At 45.5% G+C, this 23,485-nt stretch overlaps 1 protein-coding gene across 2 annotated transcripts in view; it reads left to right on the top strand.

The window, feature by feature from the left end:
- Mxd (MAX dimerization protein) overlaps positions 1–23,485 on the top strand; it is a 206,623-nt gene that overhangs the window by 168,593 nt on the left and 14,545 nt on the right. The window contains exon 6 of one of the 2 annotated variants that reach the window (XM_076385141.1): positions 21,448–21,510. The exons of the other annotated variant lie outside the window; for it this stretch is intronic. Coding sequence (XP_076241256.1) covers positions 21,448–21,510 — 63 coding nt within the window. The remainder of the gene's footprint in view (positions 1–21,447; positions 21,511–23,485) is intronic. 2 annotated transcript variants of the gene reach the window in all.

Below are 23,485 nucleotides of genomic sequence, written 5' to 3'. Positions count from 1 at the left end.
CCAGATCGATGTAATTAATCCAGGGTAATTAACGATAAAGCAAGCCACAGGGCCGCCAGGGAATATTGCCTTGTATTCCCGAGCACGCACCTGGGTGCGTGATCCCGCGTGCCAGAGGTTTTAATCACCGAGAACGAGCGATACCGTCGCTGCCATGGAACGAGAGCCAGTGGGAAAGAGAGGGAGGGACAGAGAGAGAGAGAGAGAGAGTCGAGTCCGATAGGGTCGGTGAAGACGGCGAAGAGGACACACCACCATTTTCGTAATTACGCGCGAACGAAGCGCGCGCTGGATATTAATCGAGAACGCGCGGCTCGAGCGTGAGATGCGGGGCGGGAGAGGGTGAGGCGAGTATCGCGAGTCATCGTTGCGTGTACACGCGGGAGGGGGACACCACGAAACGTTCGACGCGTGTTTCCATTAGCGCGGGGTGTTCCGCGAGACGCGAGCCCAGCCCACCAGCGAGCTGGACAAGTATTATTGACGGGTTAAATAATTGGTCGCGATGTCAACCGGGGACCGGTTACCGATAGACCTAATTTTACCCGACAAAAGAGTCTATCCCTGACGATTTGTGACGTGCGTGCCGGGCATTTTGCGCGGTCTGGGGAAATACCTCTGTTGCTCAGGGTGATGTTACGTGACAAGGTATTCGGGGGCGAAATCGTTTGAAACGGACCTTCGGGAGATTCTGTTATATCGAGACTTTGCTTGTTTCGGTGAAATTTTAGGGAATTTTTAGTGTGATTAATCCTTATCTGGTATTGTAGGCCATAATTTGTGGAGGCTACAAACAAACCTAATTCTTTCAATACTATCACTATTAATTATTCCTACAAGCTACACAAAATAAAAGTTTACACATCAATCCTTCCATCAACAGGAATCCCCCCAGAAAAAAAGGAAAAGACAAGAAGTAATTTCCAAACATTCTCTCGTATCGTTCAATGGCCACCCCCAGCCAGATCTGCCACGACCGAGACGAAATGAAATCGCGGGAATTCTATTTAATGAGCATCGACCGACAAGAGTGCTAAAGATTAAAGGGAGTGGTAGTTCGTGGTCTGGGCTGTCGGTGTGCCAGCGGAAAATAAAAATGCTGCATCGCGGGCCATGCATCACCTTTTATTAAACGATAAATCGACGCAACGAAACCGCCCCCCTGTTGCCCCTTCGATAGCGAACCCACCAGCGGCCGTGGAGCTGGAGAAACGGAGACAAGTGGCCGTTTTCCAGAGTCCGAAATATATCGTTCCACGCTATCGTACTTTCGCCCTTGCCCACCCCTCTTTCCTCCTTTCTCTCTCGTTGCACGACCCCGAAAAGAAAGGGGCGAAGAACAGAGAGAGAGAGAGAGAGAGGAGCGTCGACGACGTTCTGTTTCACGATGCGCGTCGAAGCGAAGGGAGAACGAGCCGTCGGAAATCAGAAAGAGCGCGCCTAGCCGAATATAAATGGGAAACGGAAGAACGTCGTTATCGTCGTAATTTGTCGATCGCGTTTGTCACGAGCATCGCGGGCTCGCGAGCGATCATCTTTTTTCCTACGGGCGGTTCCTTCCAGTCGAGGAAATTGAAACGAGCGATTCTTCAAGGTATCGAATGGCGCGTGACGATCACGCTAGTGCGTGCGTCCGTTCGTTTTATAAATTGAACCTACGATGTGTATCGATTGGATTCGTTAAGGACTTTGATATAGTGGGATGTTGATATTACTGACATGTTCGTGTCAAGAATTGAGTAGTGTTCCCGAGTTATAAGCTATATCGAGTTCGTTGCTTTATTGACCGTATCTTGGAATTATTCAAAATAGATGAGCAGTTTGTTCTTACGAACTTTAACTCGCAACGTTAATAGCAATGAAAAGTTTAGTGATAAGTAGGTCCTACACTAATTAACCTAAATAGTGTGTCCTTGTAAAACTGTGGTCAGTGAGTCGATAGCACCGAAAATACTGCAAACCTCGAATTTCAAACCAGAGTGGCTAAAAAATGACATGAATATAAAAAAAACAAACACTTGTCTCTCCAAGAATCGATACATCCGCATATTCAAATACTCGTCAGTAAAGCACTTAAAAAATATAGCACATCTCGTGCTAAGCATCGTGAGTCGCTCAAAGGGCCTCTGAAAAAACGAGCAAGTACGTCTGCCAATAGACGATAACAAAACTGCAGTAACGACGAGGGGGTCCGAGGGTGGATCGCTTGAATTTTCCATCAGAACTAGATGGTATCATATCTCCTGTTCCCGATAAGGGACTGGGGCTCGCGGAACGCCGACAATGCATTCTACGCGTTACACGACAGCTCGACACGTTCGCGTGTCTTGACGACAAGTGATGGACGAACAGCGACGGTCGGGGTGGGGCGTGAAGGGGGTGAATAGCGAAGCAGGAATCGACATTTCGGCGCTTCGTGTTGCCGCGACTGACGCGCGGGTGTCGCGGAGGAAAAGAGAGAACGACGCGGGAAGGGTGAATAGAGGGATGTCTAGGTGGTTTGGGGGGCGAGGGTGAAGTAGAAGGCAGATGGAGTAGAGAGGAAGAAGGCGAAGGGAATTACTATGGTCGATGTCGGACAGTACGAGACAGAGGCGGGAAGAATAACCCCTAAAGAGACGCAAAGGCAGGCCGAAGAGGCGAGGAGCGCGGCGAGACGAAGAGGGTAAGAGGAAGAGAGAGAAAGAGAGAGAGAGAGAGAGAAAGAGCGTGAAGCTCTTTGACAAGTCAAACATGCGCTAACGCCCTCGTAAGATAGTCACTTTCAACATGGCCGACGAGCACTAGACCCTTTCTGACCCTCGCCAAAGGAGAACAGCCCCGAGCTATGGCCGTCAGGGCAAACGAAATATTTGATTCTTTTCTCCTCTTCTGTCCGAAAGCAGGCCTTGATTTTCTTTTAATTGGCTCCTTTAGTTGCGCTACGCTCTATCGATGATGCTCGCTCTCGACGCGACTTCTTTGCGCGTTCCTCTACACAGAAACTTAGAGGAGACCAAACGGATGAAGTCGGCTTTGCAACATCATTGATCCAGCTGTGGGTGGATTGAGTTAATTCTCAGCTGATGTTCCTCGAAGTTATCCCCTGATAAAGTTGATTCTGACTGAACGCTATTAAGCTAAAAGCTGGTTCCTGTTGATGCTGTCTGATTACGCTGATGCTGAATTCATTCTACCCAATCGAATCGAGTCTCTGATCTAGTTGATACCTTTTAAGTTGATTTCAGGTTGACATTTTACGGAGCTGATTTTCGATCGACGTCATTCTACGGAAATGCTATTTAAATGATAGTATTCAAATATCACTTATTTACTGTGACACGATTCTAGCTTTTTATCATTTTTTATGACACTGTTTCGTGCGCTGCAACTTTAGAATGCTTGAGTTATATCACTGTTGCAGCATATACGTAACCATTATATTCACATAACGTACCAAGAAACTATGTTTCAGTGTTTGTAAAGCAAAACAGCACGAGGTGCATATTTATAATTTCAAAATAAGAATGTATAAAGTTTTGGACTTCGATTCTACATCATGGACTAACATTTCTGTACCTCAGAACCAAAGTAATCCAAGTCAATTTTTTCTAAATTAAATTTTTTATAAAATCTTATAGCTTCCTCATCGTTTTGTTAAAATAATAGGAACTTGATTAAGTTACGTTGTAAGTGAAAGAAATTGAATAGTATAAACGACCTCGAATACATGCATTTATTTTTCGGCTTTTCTGAAATATAACAAAAAAGTACTTGACTTCCTCTAGCTCTCAGGTACAGATCTTAACTCTTTGCATTCGACTAGTACCTCTAAAGCTACAAACATAAATCTCAAATCTCTAAGTGCAAGTGGTTAATATTCCACAGTCCCAAAGCAAAAATTTCTTTAATTCAATCTCGTCTTGAAACTCCAAATTCTGTCTCTTAATCCTCAATGAAGCTCCGCTCCCAAATTTGTTGAAAACGCGTCTCACTCCGTTCCGCCTCTGGTCACAGAGATATCCCCAATCCCCTCGAAACAATTGACTTCTCGATCCCCATTCGAGCCACGTCAAAAGTCAGCGCGTCGCCTCCATTCAGCAACTAAGGGCTCCACCCCCCTAGCCAGTATCATTCCCCCTGATCACGGCGGACCGCGATCGATCGTCAGCCAAGAAGCGGCCCAATTTTCGCGCTGCAATCGAGTCGCGCAACCGGCGCCGCGGCGGCCGGAAGTTCGCCGGGAGTGATTAGCGGAACAGAGAGCAGCGGGGGCTCGGCAGCTCGCGACGAAATGTCAAGCTCTCGAGCAATTACGGCTCGATTCATTAAGCGGCGGCGGTTCATTGCTTCCAAGTTTCACCGCGAAACGGTGCGCGGTCGCTAATGACGTTCCCCCAGCAGCCTGTCCCCCCCTCGCGCCCTGCCTCTGCCACCGTCGCTGCTCGTCCCAAGGAAACGATCTTACTTTTCATCCGCTTCTTGCCGACCTCTTCAAACAATGGCGATGCAATTTTTACGAGGAGACTTCCTGCCTTTCCCGCGGCGAAACGAAGGAGACGGACGTAGCCAGGTCGACCGCTTGTCTGCGGGTGAACTCGGGACAAGGGGGAGAGGGAGAGAGAGAGCACTTTGATCGTTTAGAAAAATTGCAGTTTGCCAAACAAAACCCGCTTTCGAGGGGTGCCACAGGGAGGGGTGGAACGGGCGAGATGGGGGAGCGCTGCAAGACGTGAAGTGGAAAACCGGCGAAAAGTTCGTTAATTACAGGAGTTTTCAACGGTGGACGTACCTCGTGAGGTCGATATTCTTCTTCCCGCTACCCCGTCCCTCCCTGGCAACCCTCACCCTGTGCCCCTCGGTTCGGTTTCCTTTCTCGTGCCTCCCTTTTCCTTCGTTTCCGCGGCGTACACCCCTTTTCGTAACTCGATTAACGACTCGAAATCTCTTTAAGCGCCGGGCCCTCGTGGCTTTTGCGACGGGCCTGCACGTTAACTCGAGCTTTAAGCCGGATTACTTGGGCTTAGAGCATTCGCGAGCGAGCGGTCGCTCACGCTCACGCAAACACCGAATGGCTGAGTGGCTTTTTGACCGGACGCCTCTTCCTCTTCTTCGCTTCCGTTCGGATCGCGCGCGCTCTGCAAGATGTCGAATGGGGTATGCACGAGGCGCGGCGCGCTTGATGGTCGGGGATTATGAACGAAGAGTTTTGTTCTCGGGCAATAATAGTCGGTCGAATAATTGGGGAGTTATTTGTTCGATGAGTTAATCCAGAGTGTTAAAGAGGATCTTTGTTGTATTAATTTTAAGGTGAGGTATATGTAGTATTTGATTCATGCATTGTAACACATTATTGTTCGTGGTTAATGTGTTGACTATTGTGTCACTGATGCATGGGTGACAATTTTGACAAGGTTTTGAATAACATTAATTTATGAAAGGTATTGATGAGACATGATAGCAATAGCTACTAGGAGAAGGGGAGCACTGCAGAATAAATATAAAAATAAATTAAAATTAATATTTTTTACAATTCAAAATTCCTCGTTTAGCCAAAATTCACCCCATTCCCAAAAGAACTGTTCAGCAACCACAACCGAACGCAAGAAAGAAATCACAGCTGGAGTCTCGCGATTCATCAAGCAGACGGGCGCAAGTGGCGAGGATCGCGTAATCGTAATTGTTTGCCCCTAATCACGGTCGTACGTCTTCATGGCGTGCCGCCATTACATTCGGCGTGCTCCCTGACAAATTACATCGTACCCCCGATGCATCTTCGGCCGACGTGTACGCGAAGTGAAATGAAGGATTGCACGTCGTTTTCTTATGGTGCGTTTAGACCCTGCAAGCAAATGCTCGTTCTTCTCCCGCCTTCAGCAAACCCCAATAATTACAAATGAATAAAATCGACAACAGAATGAAAGAATACTCGTGCCACTAGCATTCTGCTAAAGCAAGAGTAGAACGAACATTCGCTCACTTGATTCAAACTATGATCACAGTAACCCTTTAACAGTATAATAAAACCACAAATGTGGATAAAAAAAGATGTGTGTTTTACTCTTTAAAATACTTCTATACATTGTAAGAAATTAAAAAGAAAAACATGTTTTATTTCTTACTGTATTTTCATAGACCTCTTACCTCGTCCAAGTCTCACTCAGAATAAACAGATCTGTACTGAACGCTATGTCTCACGCGGGATAAACTGTCAAAGGGCTAAACGCGCCATTAGAATTAGCGATGCTGGTCACAAATCGACAACGAAGCCAGGTCGCTTGCGAGTGCAGCGATGGAAGAAGCAACGTGCAATTTTCGTTTCGCGTCACTCGTGGAAAAAATCAGCCCGTGGCTGGCCGGATGCGCCGCTTACCGAGCAAGACCTGGCAGGAAGCGGTCAATTATTAGTCGCGCGCGCTAGGTACGCGCGTCTCTCGCAACAATGTCGAAACGGGACGGTTCGACTGGCCTGTTGCCCAGTGGATACGTTTAATAACCGTGCACCGAGGAAATTACGGTCCAGGGGCCAGCGTGTATCCCTCGGGGACCGATTCGAACTTTTCTGACGGCGAAACTCGACGCGGATGGGCACGCTGTACGTGTTCCTGACGCGCGTTAACGGTGTATCGAGCTTCCGTCTACCCTGAACGCGGCTCAGCGAGCAGCGACGCATAATTTCCCACGGAGATTATAAATACGGGGCGTGCTGGTGAAGGTAGCCGCGACAGCCGGACAGCTGCTACGTAAAAGTTAGAGATCGCTATCTGTGGGCGTGCGAGCTATGAAAAATAGCGCGGAAAACCGTGCAAATGGTCGCCACGGTGTTGCTAGTCGCGAGCTGTGCTCGTGAAATATGGCCAAGTAACGTGAGCGAGTCGATACGAGCTGCGAGTGTTCGTCGAAATATGTATCTAGTAACGAGAGTCGGGCGGGTCTTAAGCCTTTGAGTGTGGAAGAGTACAGCTGGGTTTACACTAGCGAACAGTTCGCGGACACTGTCAACATTTTATCTTAAGGTGCGTTTACACCAGCATTTGTAAACTGCTTGCTAGGAGTGTGGAGATTAAATTTCCTAGAAATTGTCTGTTCATATACTGTTTTTGGTATTCGAGAAAAAATTGAATAAGGGTGATAGAAAGTTTGCAAACTATTTGCGAACAGTGTTCGTGAACTGTTCGTTAGTATAGACCCAGCTTAACGTCTTGCATGTGCTATGTGCAGAGATTCAGAGAGATTAAGGAATTAACTCTACTATGTTCCCAGAGTCTCTTTTGACTCAATCATGGTTCTTCTTCCTTTTAGCACTTTCTGTGCCTCTGAAGAAAAGGTAGACCTGTTATTCTTTATACCTCCAGCTCTAGTTCCTTAGTATTATACTGAAAATTCATGAGGGTGTGCTGATGATAAATATTATTTCACGCATAGCGCTTTTAAGAGGACAGTAGCAGGGTTCAAATAGAGAACCCTAGTTTTTTCCTGTGAATTTCAGAATTTTTCTAATCCCAGGATCTGCCTTTGCGTTACGATTCTTCCATTTCCTTCCATTTCGTTTTATAGCCCCAGCGTAAATCCCAGATACGGGGTAGATTCTAGCTCGTACGATCTTCCCGGACATCCGCGGAGCTCGATCCACGACCATGCACGGTTGATAATCCTTCTTCCTCCAGCGGAACACGAACACCCGGAAGCCTCTTGTTTATCTTGCAGATCAGGGAAAAACGGGCGCGTCCACGCATCAGGCGTGAATTGAAATTCGAGACACGGTAGCACCTTCTTTCGCGATTATCCCTCGGCGAGCTCCTTGCGCGGGCTGCTCCATTGTTGGAAGCTCGCCTGAAGCAACAACACGGAGGCGAGAAGGGGGAATGAGAATACTATTTGTCAACACTCGTGCATTTATACCCAAGCCTGTGGACATCGACGGTAAATCGTGTTTGCTGGTGAGAAACAATTGACCACGATGAAAGCAGCGCAGCGTTTCACCCGCTGTGAACGAACAACTGGGCGAAACCACTGTTGTCCTGACGCGACAGCGGATCCACGCGAACGTGTGCCTGGTCTAGGGCAGGTGACCGAACTACTATTGACCAGTCACGGAGTTACCATAACTAGTGATAATGGCTCGTTTTGGGTCTCCTATGATGCCCTCTCCCTTCGTCTCTCTCGGCCTTTCTCGACGTTTATTCGTCTATCCTATTCGCTGGGGTTCCATGCTCGCTCCCGTTTCTCTTCTGCGCTGTTTCTGACATCACGTCTCGTCATGATAGGTCGGACGTCGGGTTGGGAATACCTCGACTGCCTCGGAAATTAAAAGGCGAATGGGGCTGACCGAAAATGTACAGGAAAGGGTTGTTGTTAGGGGCGAGAGCCGGAATTGTTGCGAAGGGAAATGGGAAAATAGTTCTGCCGTAGTTTAGAAGGGCTTCCAATTCTGAGTGACAGCTTTCAGATATCAGTTTTCGAGTGTAATTTATGTACACGTCTAATCTATATGCGACAACTACCAAATATTTTTGATTTCCTACTCACTGATAAACAGTGCATCATGCATGCAAAGTTCAAACTCTGTCACTTGTCATGTATATTGCACTATATTGCAGCTACCACATCCTATGAACCCTGAGTTATCTTAACCTCGTGTCATCCATCATTCTTGATTCATGAACCTGATATCTTGTCAAATTTCGCTACGCCTTATTACTCTTTCTTTTACTCCTAGAATCTTCGTAAATCACAGTGCCATGTCCAACAGTAGATGTTACTTGTCTGACAGAGTTCAGATCCAATCTAGCAACAGTCCACTAACAACCACCTTGTTCTTTTAGAGTTCAATAAACAGACATTAAGCGAACTCGTAGGTACTTCGTTCATTTTTTGTTCCCATTTTACACTCGAATTATAGTATCTAGGTAATATCTTTGTGCTTAAAAAATCTGTGCTTCCTCACAAACAACCTGGCTCTTCGTTTCTTAATAATAATAATTCAAAGCGAAGATTCATAGATATCTCCTCTGATCACTCATTCCCACCTCGCGAAGCACCCATCCATTACATAGTCTGCGATTCAGTAAGAAGCCCAGAACTCCGTTTAGTTGCCTGCACTCCAAGACGAGTGTGTCAATGAAAGAAAGCCTCCGTCATCTATCTTCACAGGTAACTTCCGCGTGGTGCCCATCCATTACACCTCTTCCAGAAAATACCTACGTCTAATTTCCCAGCAACTCGTCGAGCCACGCGAGAAACTTTTTTTTCACCCTCGCATCAGCCAGATCTTGACGCATCCTCGCGAACGTGTCTGGCCATGGTTCGAGGAGCGAGAAGAGCCGCGTCAGTTGATAAAGAAAAGCGACGGGAAAGAAACGGCGAGTGCCGAGCCGCGAGGAAATTAATAATCCCCGCAAGTGATGCGGAACACGTTCGAGATATTCCTCGACGTCGAGGGGTGGAAGGGGCGGCTGGCTAGGTGGATGGAAAAGAAGAAAGCCGGAAATTATGGTTACGCCTGGCGTTTTAAACGGAACGACGTCAAGGGCTGAAAGTTAGTCACCTTTTTGTGCCGGGTGTCGTGCCGTGCAACTGTGCAGGTACGTATCACGCGCGAACTTTTGAGTCAGCTCGAATAAACTCAGGATTAATTACCACAATCCTGGGGAACATTATCGTTATCTACGGTCACCTACCTGCGGCCTTCGCGGGCCCGTATCTTTACGATAAATAGTATAACGCGGTGAGCACGCAACAGGGCCACGTCACAGTGTTTATTATCATCTGATAGCGGGTTGATTAATCACGAGAGTGGAAGAAAAGAAAGGCGAGGGAAAGAAGAGGAGCGGAAAAAAGGAACGAACGAAATGGGGGAAGTATCGTCCAACTGTTCCCGATCGACGGACGCGCGAGCGTGTATTTTTATTTCAGAGACGCGTCGCGGCGAAACACGAATTTCGATCTCGTCGTCTCTGGCGACGACCGAGGGAAAAAAAGAGGGAGGGACCCGGTGTCGACGGAAGCGTCGAATGTTTCGGGTATTTTTTGCACGACGTCCACCCCTTTGCCACCCCCATAAGAGGACCGAAAGGGTGGATCGACGGTGGCACCGGCGAATTGGTGGGGTCGGGGACCAAGCGGGGGTGCACACGGTGCTGGTTTTAATGAACTCTTTCACCCGCCACTCGTGCCACCCTTAAACCGCCGCTTTCAACCGACGGTTCTCAAACACGCCGTTGGCGTTCCTCGCGGCGATCGATACGTGTGCATGTGCGTCCTTTCCGCGATGACGGTTGAAAAATCATCTGGGATCTGCTGGGAATAATTCTGCGTTTCGGTAGTCGCGAGCGTAGAAATCCACGAGACGATTTGTTTCTGTGGACTGTATACTAAATGTAGCTTAAATTAGTAGGTAGTGTACTTAAGAAAGCAGACTTAGAATGAGATTGATGACTGATGCAGGAGTCCTCAACGACAACCGAGGAGCCTAATTGCTGGCGATAGTAACCGACCATGAGTCTGATTGCTCTGTCGCGATGTAGAGCCTCAGTGCTCCTGATTGACTATCGATTTTCATTAGTCGACTCGAATTTGCTGACTAATGTTCGCTGGACAGATACAGGAACTCTTTCGCTGATCGTTGGTAAATAGAGTCACAATGTTCCCTTGTTATTTGAAGCTTATTGAAGGCTCATTGAAGAATTTATGGCGAGGAATATATTTATGAAAATAACTAGTGCAGTGGTAGTGTACTTTGGTTTGATTAAATATACGAGTGATAGTGTGTACAAGCAAAACTCGTTCTCTCTAAATAGCTTCAAGGTTCCAATAAATATAACGAGCCCACAGCAAGAGAGGACTATATTTGCTAATTAATTGACAGAGGACTCCTTAACACAACTCTACAACAAAAGAAGGCAACGATATCAATCCCACAACCGGCGAAATGCACCTTGGCAACGAAGTTTCCTACAGCTTACAAGTTCCATACACTTTACACCTGTTCCTGGGACCATTACAACTAATTCCCAAGTATTCCACCGCCGTATCACTCCGACTGTTTCAACCGTTCCACCAGCTGCTGTTAGCATATACAATCCCCCTGAGCAACAGTGTTCCAGAGACGGACTTCGAAATCTCGCACCCTGATGAAACTGTACGTCGCTTCATGAAAAATTCAATGAAACCGTCCGATCGAAAGAAGTTCTTCGCGATCGAAGGGTTCGAATGTTGAGGCATCTCGATTTGATTGGCGCGCAGCCCCGAATTCGGGGGCTGTCGAAGGGTTGAAGTTGAGGGCCACTGTCACCTGGACAGGTTGGCGATGTCGAGAGGGCGAGAGGGTGAGAGAGCGTGGTGAGGGGCTCAACCGGCTTGCTCGGTGTGACGAGAATAGAGGCATGTTATTGATTATGGAAAAATACCCTTGGCTCAGGGGCGGAAAGAGAGGGTCGCAGGGGTGGCCGGCACCCCCTCATCTTCGAATCATGGTTCCCAGCCGGTGTCATGGCTACTGTACACCCGTGCATTCTCTGTCTGCCATCCCCCTTGTCGTGTTCTTCGCCCGCCGCAACAGCCTCCACCCCCTCTGGCCCCCCTTTGCCTAATCACCCCTTCTGTGGGGTCGTCTGACAGTATGACGTCACAATAACGCGATATGTCCTTGTCGGCTGTTACCCTCTTCAGAGGCAGTCGATAAGCTGGATCACCGTTCTCGCTTATCGCGAGGATACACATCGTTATCCTATCAAACGGAAAAGTCAATTTTACGAGCGGTTGCCTGGGAAGAGTACGAACTTCGAACTTCACGGAATCCGTGTTCAAAGAGGGGTTAATTTGCCGCGTGGAGATGATGGCTATTTTCGGTGGTTGATGACCAGGGGAAACCCGAATGTTTTCTGTGTTCTTCGGGATTCGTTGTCTTTTGTCACTGGGGATCTATTTTGATCCCACTTTAGCTGGAGTTTGAGTTAAAAAGGTGTTAATATATTCTTATCCTGAAATGAGAAGTTTGATGGTCTGTATTACATTTCGTGCAGATTTTCTAATTTTTAGTGAGAATCAAGTGAGCTCTGTCTTCTGATAAAAATATTCCGCTTCATGTGTATTGAATTATTCGATACTCTGAATGTAACGAACGCTGTACGTGTACATTATATTCTTCGTAATATAGCACAGAGAATCCTGGATAGAATTTCTAAGTTCGTTGACGGTAGGAGTTGGATGGAGTGTCGACTCCGATGGGATCGAACACTGACTCCCAGTAATGTGATATCCTGTTATTTAGGTTTGAAGAGAATAACAGGGTTGGTTGAACTATTCTTCAGCAAAGACGAAACTGAACGTCTCATGAATAAAATTTTTACGTATTATGATAGAAATTTTGTACGACCGCCATGAATTCGCACAAGTCTTCTTGTTACTTGAAACCATATACGTCACGAGTATGAATATTAAGAAGCTAAAAGCCTCCTATATGTTACAGTAAGTTATGAACTGCAATTTGTGAGATATTCAGGGAAAAAAGATTGGCTCTTTAAACTTCGCAACAAGTATTAATTTTCACTTTATAAGAAACTCGCTAAAGAGCCTCTTTGTCCTCGGCTAGAAGGTAGACCATATTATATGGAAAAAAGACTTAAACAAAAGAGCGTTATCTAAACTAAGAACTCACTTGCTATTAAAAGTTTTGAAAAAGGAAGTTTTGTATCAGGTACTTCTAATTGGAGCCCCTTGTTTAAAATGAATATCACACATTATCATTATCCACCACTTTATAACGTTCTATGTAAGCTGAATTTTTAATGAAAATACTGCAATATGAGACGCTATATTATACTCCTTTCTCTTGGTCTAAAAATGTTCTTCATAACGTTTCATTTTCTTCATTTATTTTCATTAGTTTTTCAACATCTGTATTTAATTTTGATATTAAAAATTATTCTGAATTTATTTTACTGAATTAATATTTTTAAAGTTGATAAAATAGTTATTTCACAAATTTCGCTCATGTCTCTATGTAGTTCAGTATCAGTTCACTAACACTGTACATTATATTGTTACGTTATATAGGTAATAGGTCCTCCAATCCCCGCCCCAGATTCCTACAAATCCTTACAGAATGCTTGCCTCGAAAAATTGAGAAGTTCTTCTTAGCAGGCTCCTTGATCTCATTCCGCTATGCCATCATCACATTAAAGGCCTCTTCATTAGGGAGACAAGGAGAAGCAGCCAGGATAATATTCTTAGGCCGCGTTATTTTCTTAAGCCGAGCTCCGTTCAAGCGTTTCCTCAGAGAGATTACCTTTGCAGGTTGCCCTTGTCTCGTAAATAAAAACCACTCCGTTAAAACCATTAGAACCCTCTTCCAGTAGCTTCTTAATTTCCAATAAATTCTGCAGTACCTTGTGGAAAACGCGCGCTTCGCCTCTGGTACTCCTCCAACCACTTTTCACCCGATTTGTCGCACACTCTTTTGTCGAATCTCGTCGTTTTTCATACACTAAAAACGATGACGTGGGTTTAGAAAAATTCACCCTTAAGCACGAATCGAGTGCTTCCTGTTGGAGGAATGATCGTTCGCGGAAGATCCTCGAAATAGAATTAAAAGGTTGCGTGCGCGAGCGTTGTTTAATCGACTACACCCCTTTTCGATGTTCGTCGACATTTTCGGGGTCGCCTGACTGTTTTGACGTCATAACTCCACACCCTCGCGTCGCGCACATCCTGCGGTGTGCTTCAAGCCCCTGAAACGCGAGCTGGTAAAACAGACCATCGTTTTTACCAGCTAAAAGAATATATTCCAGAATGAAGACGTGGTGATGTTTCAAAATTTCCATTTTCATGGCTTCCTTGGAGTTTCAAGATGGAGATGAAGATAAATGGGGGTAGCCACTTGTGAATTGAGAGTCAATTGAAATAAACTATCGCTTTCAAGGTGTAAATTAGAAGAAAACGAGTTTATGCATTTCTGTGTATAAAAGAAGGACGAGTTAAACTCCAGGAAATGAAGTAATTGAAGTAAATGAAATAAGTACAAAGAGGGAAAATTTATAGTCACGTTACATGTAAGCGTGGACTGGGCGTAAAATCAGATAATTCACCTTGAGTTACTTTGGAATGCACAAAGGATGTTTCTAGTGGAAAAATTATTTGGTTACCGAATTAAAAAATTACACACTTTGTATACACCTGTTTAGCTTGATATCTTAAATTTTTTAGAGGTCTCCTTTTGCAGCTACCTTTGTGAGGTAGAAGCCAGAGTGAAAATAGTAAGGATAAAAGAACATTTTTCAACTTTAAATTTTATGCTTTTCTATTCAAGTTTGAAAAACAACCAATAAAAATCTTAGCATCTGTTTTAACTTGCATAAATGTTTTCTTTACAAAGAATATAGAACAAAGGAAGGTAAAATAAATTCCCCTTAAAAAATTCTGCGAGTATAATCTTACCTCAAACAACGAGCAAAAAGATATTTTTCAGTTCTTCAAAGTATCTCTCACCATCTGCAGAAACAAACACATGTCACAACGGAATGCTTCTGGTGAACACATTTCCTGGATAAAAGAGAAGCTTCATTCTTCAGAAAGAATTAGAAAATCTCCAAATAGACAGAAATAACCCAAAATCATAGTAAGAACCTCGAAGCTGGCAACTCCGTAGACAAATCCAATCCCCAAGCACTTCGTTATTATCTGTATCCCCCAATTTCATGTCACCAAGTCTCTCGTAAAACGTACTTATCGTGATAGAGACCTCGAACTACCCCCAGCAACCCCAAAGCAATTTCTTTCAGGCTCAGATACCTACGTAAATACCCCGAATGACTATTGGCTACATTCAACGTTCTCGACAGCCTTGAGCACGCGTTACAGCCACGCGACGAATCACGCGAGTCGCGAAGGGGTCACGGGGACGAGTTCAAGGAGCGAAAATCCAGCGACTTCTCTCCTTCTAATCAACAGGCCGGAATTTATTAGCCCAGCTACAGCGGAAGAGCAAATTGTTCGACGCGCCTCGACCGACGGAGCCTCGGGAACGCGCAATTTACCCTTTAGAAACGACTGCGTCAAGTCGTCGAAACTTCGACTGTGCCAATTGTAATTATTATTCGAGCGCTCACGGGGCTTCGTCGCGACAACGACCACGATAACGTGCGACAGTGGCAACGGTGGTGATGGTTTTCTCGTATGAAAATCCAAGTCCAATTTCGTGCCCCCTTAATAAGATCCGACCCGTTCGAGACTGCTCCAATTTCAAGCTCATTATTATGCGCTGCAGTGTCGAACGGGAGGTCGACACCCCATCTACCGACAGCTAGGGTGCCTGGGCACACCGTGGACAGAGTTAAATCTGTTTCTGAAAGCCCTGAAACGACGCTCCATGTCCGATGTCTCTAGCCTCTTCTCCATGGGATTCTGTCGCCTGGTAATACGCGCGGCTTGTTCCTGTGGAGAACTGGAGAATACGGAGGAAACGGAACGGGGGTAAAGGGCGAAGGGTAGGGGTACTGACGCAGAAGGAGTCGCGAAGGGGTGGCGAAGACGAGTCACCCCTTAATCTTCATTAAGCATCCCTTAACTGTTCGTGGCTCTCCGAGCGATAATTCTTCGCCGCTTTCCTCGCAACAAATCGTTCCCTCTCTTGACGCGAAAAAAATAGAAAATCTTTCCTGGGTCATCGCTGATCCTAGGAATAAACAGGCTGAGAACTGGGAATGGCGTGGAGTTCCATTTACGATTGATGTAATGAATTTGTCGTACACACTACCTTCCAAAAGTATTAAGTCACTTGCTCGGTCACGTCATATGTATTTGGGAAATGTTCTAAAATCAGTAATGACCTGACATGTACTAGCCTGGTGAGACACGATGAAATCAGTAGAATAAGTCTCAAATCAGACATAATAAAACCAGTGGAATAAGTCCCAAATCAGACTCAGTAAAGCCAGTAGAATAAATCCCAAGTCAGACATAATAACGCCAGTAGAATAAAAGCTTCAATCAGACACAGAGAAATCAGTAGAACAAGTTTCTGAAACTTTGTTCGATTCGACAATTATTCTACAAATTTGACAACATATTAACTTTAACTGAAACCTGTAGTACAGAATCTGCACTTTAAACGAAAGAAAATTAAGAGCATATTTTTCTAGAAAAAAAAGTGACTCGTGTCTACTATTTTCTCCTAAAACCGCAAGCAGATATGCTTTCCTAAAATTATAGGAAAACATCTCTAGAAATGTCGACTATCCAATTCACAATCCCAACCACGCTACAAGAACTCTCCACAAATCGATTCATACTTCCCACGTCCCCCTTCCTAAACAGTCTCCATCCCAGCCTCTGACTATTCATCGGCTCTCTCCACCGAATTGGATGCCCATTTCCGAAATAACAGCGTTCGAATCAGTACAAATGGAGAACCGATACTCGCGAGGTTAGACCCGGGTTTTAAAGAACCGTTTCGCACGTAGAGACCGTGTATCGGCGTATCGTGGACGAGCAATGCCTCCCATAAGAATAAACCTCGTTTCGCGGGGCCGAAATTGCTCGTGGCCGAAGGCAACTCGAGCTTCTCCCCAGTGTCGGTCGATCGATCGTGCCTGCACATCACGGATCGGAAGGAGACCATTGGTTTCCCGCCGCTCTGCACAGCGCGACGCTGGCGAACCGTTCGCTGGCCTTGATCCTGCCGACAAGGTGAAAACTACGAGACACGGGGCGCGCGAGACGGCGAACTGGAGGAGAAAATCCTTGCTGAGAACAAAAGGAGAGGCAGAGAGCCCCTTGCGCCGATGACTTCGAGAAGCGTTTACCGACATCTCGGTGCCCAACAGAGAGGCCACCCCTTTCTTCTTATCGTCGCCCCCCGCGTTTCCTCACCTTCTCTCCTTCCCTCGCGTTCCATCCCCTATCGTCGCGTCCTTCTTCACCGCGGCCAACAATGGCGGAACGGGAAGCGGCCGAATGTAGCGGAGAGGGCTGAGTGCTCATTGCTAGAAGACACTTTCGGTGGAGTGACGCTGCGAGCGGCGCGGGACGACGAAGACGCGGCGGCAGAGACGAGGGGACAGGGGTAGGGATGCACGTTCCGTCGAACAATGTGCTTTTCGTGGCTGCAAAAAGTCGTGGGACGTCGGGAGCTGGGGGAAAAAGGGGAAGCAGAAGCGTGTAAGTGAGATGGAAAGGAACAACGAGAAAAATGAGGGCAACGAGAGGCGAGCGGAGAAAAAGAGGGAGAAAGGGGGAGAGGGCAGCGACAGGACGAAGGAGACGCGGCAAGAGACACCGAAAAGGAAGCCCGGAGACGCCGGGCGTCGCGACGCCAGTTTCCACCATGAGTAAAAAGCCGACCCTCTGCCCCCCCACTTTCTGTCTCCCTACTTTTCGGACTCCTCTCGGTCGAGTCTCCCTTTCCTCGACATTTGCCTATTTGTCTAGTCGAAACGAGAGACTTTCCCCTCTTTCTCTCCCCCTTCGCCCCCGTGGTCTTTCTGTTTCAACTTTCTTTCCTCTGAATTTTCTCCCCCTCCCTCTCGCTCGGTCCGCTCCTCGTAAAGAATCATTAGGGACAGCATTAGTACGCATACATCGCGGAGCACGAAAGGGAGACATCCTCGTTAACCATCGCGCTCGCTGCGAATAAAAGAAGGCGCGCGCATTGGCGAACGGATCGTTACGCCGCTCGAAAAAGCAGTCTAATGGACGAAGCGGTCCCGATAATACGGCCAACCGAATTAATTCGCTGTCGTCGATCTCTCGTCAGTTCCTCGCGACGTTTTATGACGACGCGGCCGCCGATGCCCTCTTCGAACTCGCAGTTGCCCATCTACCTTTCTCGATGGAAATGAGCCGAGACTCAATGCTCGAACCTCGAGCCCTTCGAGACACTCTATGGAGGCGATGGGGGCGTCGTTTATGGGAAACCGTGTTAAGTAATGGAATCGAGGCGGACAGTGGATGATTGGCCGTAACCGCAGTAATGTTCGGTGCTCGTGGCAATCGTGTTCTTCGGCTCTGAGGGAGTCGTTCCTATCGCTTGGACACGTGGCCCTTTTGCTGACGAGACGAGTTTCAGTGCCCTGATTTCTTTTGCTAAGTTCGGGTGTTTTATGGACACTGAGACGTTGGTTTTATTGGTCAGTAATATACGAAGGGTGTATGGCTATGGACGTGTTCATAAATAGAGAGGGAGAGTTTCAGGGGAAATAAAAAGGGTCATCCTTTGAGTGATGTTTCTCGTTTTATATCCTGAGTCAGATGTGCGGATATCGTTTGAAAAAGGGATTGAAGAATTATACCAAAGACTGGTTGTACCATCAGTTCACTGATACCGTCATCTGTTAAACTCATAATTAGAAGAAATAACAATGAAAATGGTAAAACCAAGCTGCCCTCGAATTCAAAACACTCTTTCCAATATATAACAACAGAAAGACGGTAAATAATATTCCTTGTACCTTGAGTTATTCAGAAAGCCATCGCATCCCCTCAAAGTTCCGTTTGCCCCAAGCCAGCAACGATCGCTGAAATAATTCCATCCCGAACGAATCAACGTCCGAATTCAGAGTCGTTTCCCTCTTTATTCGCTTCCTTTTGGCCGAAATCTTCGAAGGATAGAATATAAATGCGCGTAACTTCCAGGGAAAGTTACCCAACTGTTACGCGACTTCGCGAGTTCAGTCTCGTAAAGCAAAGACGAAGGGGTGGAAACAGTTCGCTACACCCCTGAGGAGAATTTATCTCGAGGAACGAGCCAGCGGACAAGGAACGACGTCCTCGATCAATAAGGTTTATTGTTTTCGCGTGTTCACGATTTCGTTGGCAACGCTCGGCGTGTTTGTCGGCGAGGTATGCCGGTTCCTTAGAAACGATGGTATTGGACGCGCGCGGAGTACGTGTCGTGTGTACACGCCCGCGTGTATAGTCTTCTGTGTACCACCGACACGGTCAATTGATCCCGTTCTCGTTCCGTTCGTCTTGGCCACGACTGGAACGTGACGCGCGAATTGTCACCGATTGCGCCCCGAGCGAACGCCTCACGTGTACGCCTTGACCTGTTAACCGGGGGAAGACGAGTTTACTCGTCGTGTGAAAGTTCCTTCATGTTAGACGAGACCAATTCGATCGTCGCGAAAATTTAGTAATAATGCAGGTGGTCGGTTGTACATTGTCACGATTTTTAGCTGATATGCCTGTGGTTGTGAGGCAAAATGAACTAGGTTACATGGTTTTGTTGTCGAGATATTGACGTTTCATGTTTTTAGCTTCAATACTGTTTTATGGATTTGTGCTGTTTTGGATCTTTATTTTTGAGTGAAGAAATTCTTTTAGTGTTCTTGCTTCTTTCTGAGAATGTATATTTCTGTATTCTAGATCTCGATTGAGGCCTTAACTAGAATTTTTTGAAAATATGAGAAGTCATTTTTCTTTATAATCACAGATATTCATATATGGTACCAGCTCTGATTTTTTTATTTCCTCAAAACTCGTGATTTACAAATTTTCTCAAATTTCCGGATTTCAGTTCGTGAAATTGCCTGTCTCGGTCTAACTAAATTTTTGATTTAGAAGGCAAGCCAAGTGTAACGTTTTTTATCTTTAGATACTTCAGTATTTAAATTATAATTTAGTAATTTTAATTTTTTAACCAATGTGGAAAATGTACGAATGAATTCATTTATAATTGTCGTAAATGTGTTAAATATTTCAAACCTATTAAACTCGTTTGTGGTCAAAGTACGTCTCTCTTAGCAAGTTAAGCACTTGGTGCAGTTACGGCTTGTCTGTCTCCTGCAATTTTCATCGTAACAAGTATTCAGGAGTTCTATTGAATTGAATATTTCAAGTACTTGCGAGCGGAAGACAGTGGGTAACAGTGTTTCGCCACTAATCATACAGCTCGGGTACCCCGGGATCGCCAGTTCCCGTATTGAGGTGTTCCTGGGGAAAATACCCCGAGGAAGCACGCCTCAACCCCTGAGGGGGATGGACAAATTCATTGAGAATCGTTACACGTCAGATCATTCAAATAGTATTCAGAGTTTCGCCTCTACTTCTATTTTTGCAATAAATGAACAGAATTTTGAAAACAGAATTAACAGAATTCTATGAATCTCTTTGTGGTACTAACGAACAGTATGTTTTAATCTAAACCACAGATTACAGTCACAAGAACGTGGCTTCCACCGACCAATCCACTTTCAACAAAGTAACAATACATTATTACGCGGAAACTTTAGCAGCCTTATTATTCAATTCAGAACTTATTCAAACTTGGGTATACACGCCTTGCGTACTTTGAATTACCACGAACTTGTCGAAGCAAAACTGACGCAATACAAGTTTTAATATGGAGGAAAAGTGCTACATTAATTAGTTAGCGATGCGGTATAAAGGGGCCATAATTCGAAATCGATATCGCGTGCGCAATCGCGAGTGGCAATAATTAAAATTGCTGCATAGTAATTCCAATGATTAAGGGCCATGCTGCGCGCAATTATCGCCTGGGTCTGTGTCGAAAAGGAGATAAATAACAGGCAGATATAAATTTCTGTGTCGACTTTCTTCCACCGGTGTTAGAGTGATAAATTCTATTGAAATGGTTGGAAGATCACCCTTGAAAGCTGTACGTCATCGTTATTGCCTTCGATATATTTTATCTTACATGTTGCTCTGCCACGACACCTATTTTGATATTATTATCACAGTTCGAATAACATTGATGTAATATAACAAATTTAAATTGCATTCAATATAGATTCAGTTAAAAAAGACAGAAAAGAAAAGAAATAACTGATTTTAACTGCACATTTCGGACGTGACCATACATATAAAACCCGTTTTCATACACAACAGAATATATTCGTCGTTTATTACGGATCACCAGGTATATTAAAACGATACCATCGCTTTTTACGCGCAAACGTTTTCACCACAGAATGATCTGGTCGACTATAACTTCTGCAATCCAAATCTCGATTACGGTCCTTACTCACCTCTGGCATAACTCTCCCTTTCTCTATTACGAGCGAAAAAGGTTTACAAGTACGCCAGCGTTTTCGTCCCGTTTTCGAAATTTTTCTATCGATGGAATAGTACGTTGGAAATCGAACGCTCGTGGTTCGACGCTCACAAAGCATTTCAAGAGACGTGGGTGAATCATTATTTCCGCGGAATGGTTGAAAATTCGAACCAAAAAGTTCCCCTATCACAGAAAAATACGCTGCGAATGCGAGTCATTGTTGGCTGTTGCAGTGAAAGAGACAGGGGATCGTTGAATGTAATGCGTGAAATTGGATTGATGAAAACTCATTTAAAGAATGCTGAATATTCGGTTGGAAAGGTGCAATAACTGCATTTTACGTTATGAATATACTAGAATGGGAACGTGAAACAATAGAAATACCTAACCATGATGATTTACCTATTATGTCACTCTAATACACCTATTATAAACGTTCTCAAATCGTATAATTACAGATGTGGTCGAATCAGCACACGGAGCTATTCTCGAAGAGTTGGACGATTCTGTTTGGAGACTTGGTATTTAGAAATTTAAATAAATAAAATTGCTTTAAAATTTCGAAAACTTGAATATGCATTAGAATATTTGAATATTGCGATAGATATTTCAAAATTTTAATATTGGAATATTAGAGACCTTGAAACCATGACAGTTTGCAAAATTTAAATATTGAAATTAGTAAGAATTCAAGTACTAAAATATTTAGAAATTATAAATTAGAAATTACTCGTTTTCATGATACAAAAAAACAGGAGTGCAGATATCACATGTAATTTTAAGCCACTGACTCAAAAAATAAGAAAACAAAAGTATATAGCTAATTATAACATATATCGATAAGAGATGAATAATATCGAACGATTTATCATCGGCGACAAGCACGTCGTAATATCGTTCATTAAAAGAGCAGAAAACAATCAGGAGGAGCGCACGCTCGACGATAAACAGGAGGAAATGCTGCGCGCACCTGTGTCCTTCTGTTTAATTTCTGCGAACGTTAAAAAGCGAGGGAAAAGAGAGCGCGCCGTCGAAAGCGAATCAAGTTCACCAGATGTTCGCGCGTGAAGGAAAGTGAAGCGAGCTGAAGCGAGTCAGGGCGAATTTTCGTTAGAGAAACGAACGGGAAGACGACGACAATGACGTCGGGGTGTCTGGATGGAGAGGATCCACGGTTTGCCAGGTACACTCGCGGCCTGGTCTCGCTGTCATTAATTAATCTCACGTGATAAATGCTAAGTCGTCTGCCAACTTCGAAGATGTTAACGCTCCGCGTGGCCCAGCTGCGTGCCGCGATTGAATCGGGAACAGGAGGACGCTGAGACACCGGTGGCAGATGTTGCTGCATAAATTTCTGTTAATCCTTCGGTGGCAGCCACCGACTCGTTTGTTTCTCCAGCAGCGAGCGAAAGATCGATCGTCGTGCACGCCCATCGCTGGAAATCGATACAGCAGACCTTTTTCGCAGGCTCTGCTTTTTTCATCGATTTGCAGCTCCGCGAGGTCTGGTATCGGTACTTCAACACCGTTGTATTATTATAATAGAGACCTCGAATAAAACTAAAACATTATTAAAAGAAGCATACTATTCAGAAAGAACACTCGTTTCAACAATAGAAGAATCTCCTTCGAATTATTATACCCCAGGAGAAAATGTCGAGGTTAAAAAACTGCAGTCTCGACCCGAAATATCATTGCACGTTATAAGAAAAGCTCCCCGAAAGAGAATCTCAGGAACAATTCAAATCTCCGGCTCGTTCCGAGCGTCGTAAAGTCCCGCGCGATAGAGGCGGTCTCATTCACATAAATACGGTCCAAGAGGCAACGACTCGCCCCCGTAAATTTAAACGGGGAAAGGGGGCTCAGCGCGCGATTTCCTAGCGATACAAGTTACCCGAACTCTGTGCTAAAAGCCAATCTCCAGCCGGGTGCGATTAGCGTGACCGTCCTCCGCTCCTCGTCTTCGTCGTCTTCGTCATCGTCAATTGAGCAGCCGCAACCTGGGGGACCAACTTCCTAGATAGATAATACCCGGGGATGTCCAAGTTGGAAGACCCTGGAGTCTCTCGGAGCCCCACCCCAAGAAAGACCACCCTCTGGCCTGCTCTCCACCTTCGTGAAACTACCACGGGCGCAGAGCAGGACGGAACAGGGCACGGCTGGTGGATGTGTTTGTAATTCTACTTTCCGCATGATTCAATTTATTTCCTTGGCGCCTCGACTCTGGCCGACTGCTGGGTTAGGTCCGACCGAAACCGTACGTAACCCGGAAAAATAGCTACGAGAGAGAGAAAGAGAGAGAGGGGACGGTCTCTCCCCTGGGAGTAAAACAAATAAAAACCGGGTAAAAAGCCTCGGCTATTTACGGGGTCACGGAAACTCTCTCTTTTCCCGATTCACCTCGATTTGCGATAATGAGCTTTGAAACTCCTTTAACCGACCGGGGGTAGTATACTCGCCGACGGGGCTCGCGGCGAACGAGAACTCACTGATGGG

Source organism: Calliopsis andreniformis, chromosome 9, assembly GCF_051401765.1.
Source record: "Calliopsis andreniformis isolate RMS-2024a chromosome 9, iyCalAndr_principal, whole genome shotgun sequence".
In the NCBI taxonomy this organism is placed as follows: Eukaryota; Metazoa; Arthropoda; class Insecta; order Hymenoptera; family Andrenidae; genus Calliopsis; species Calliopsis andreniformis.
Note: the sequence above shows the minus strand (reverse complement) of the source record. Positions and strands in the feature narration are given on the sequence as shown.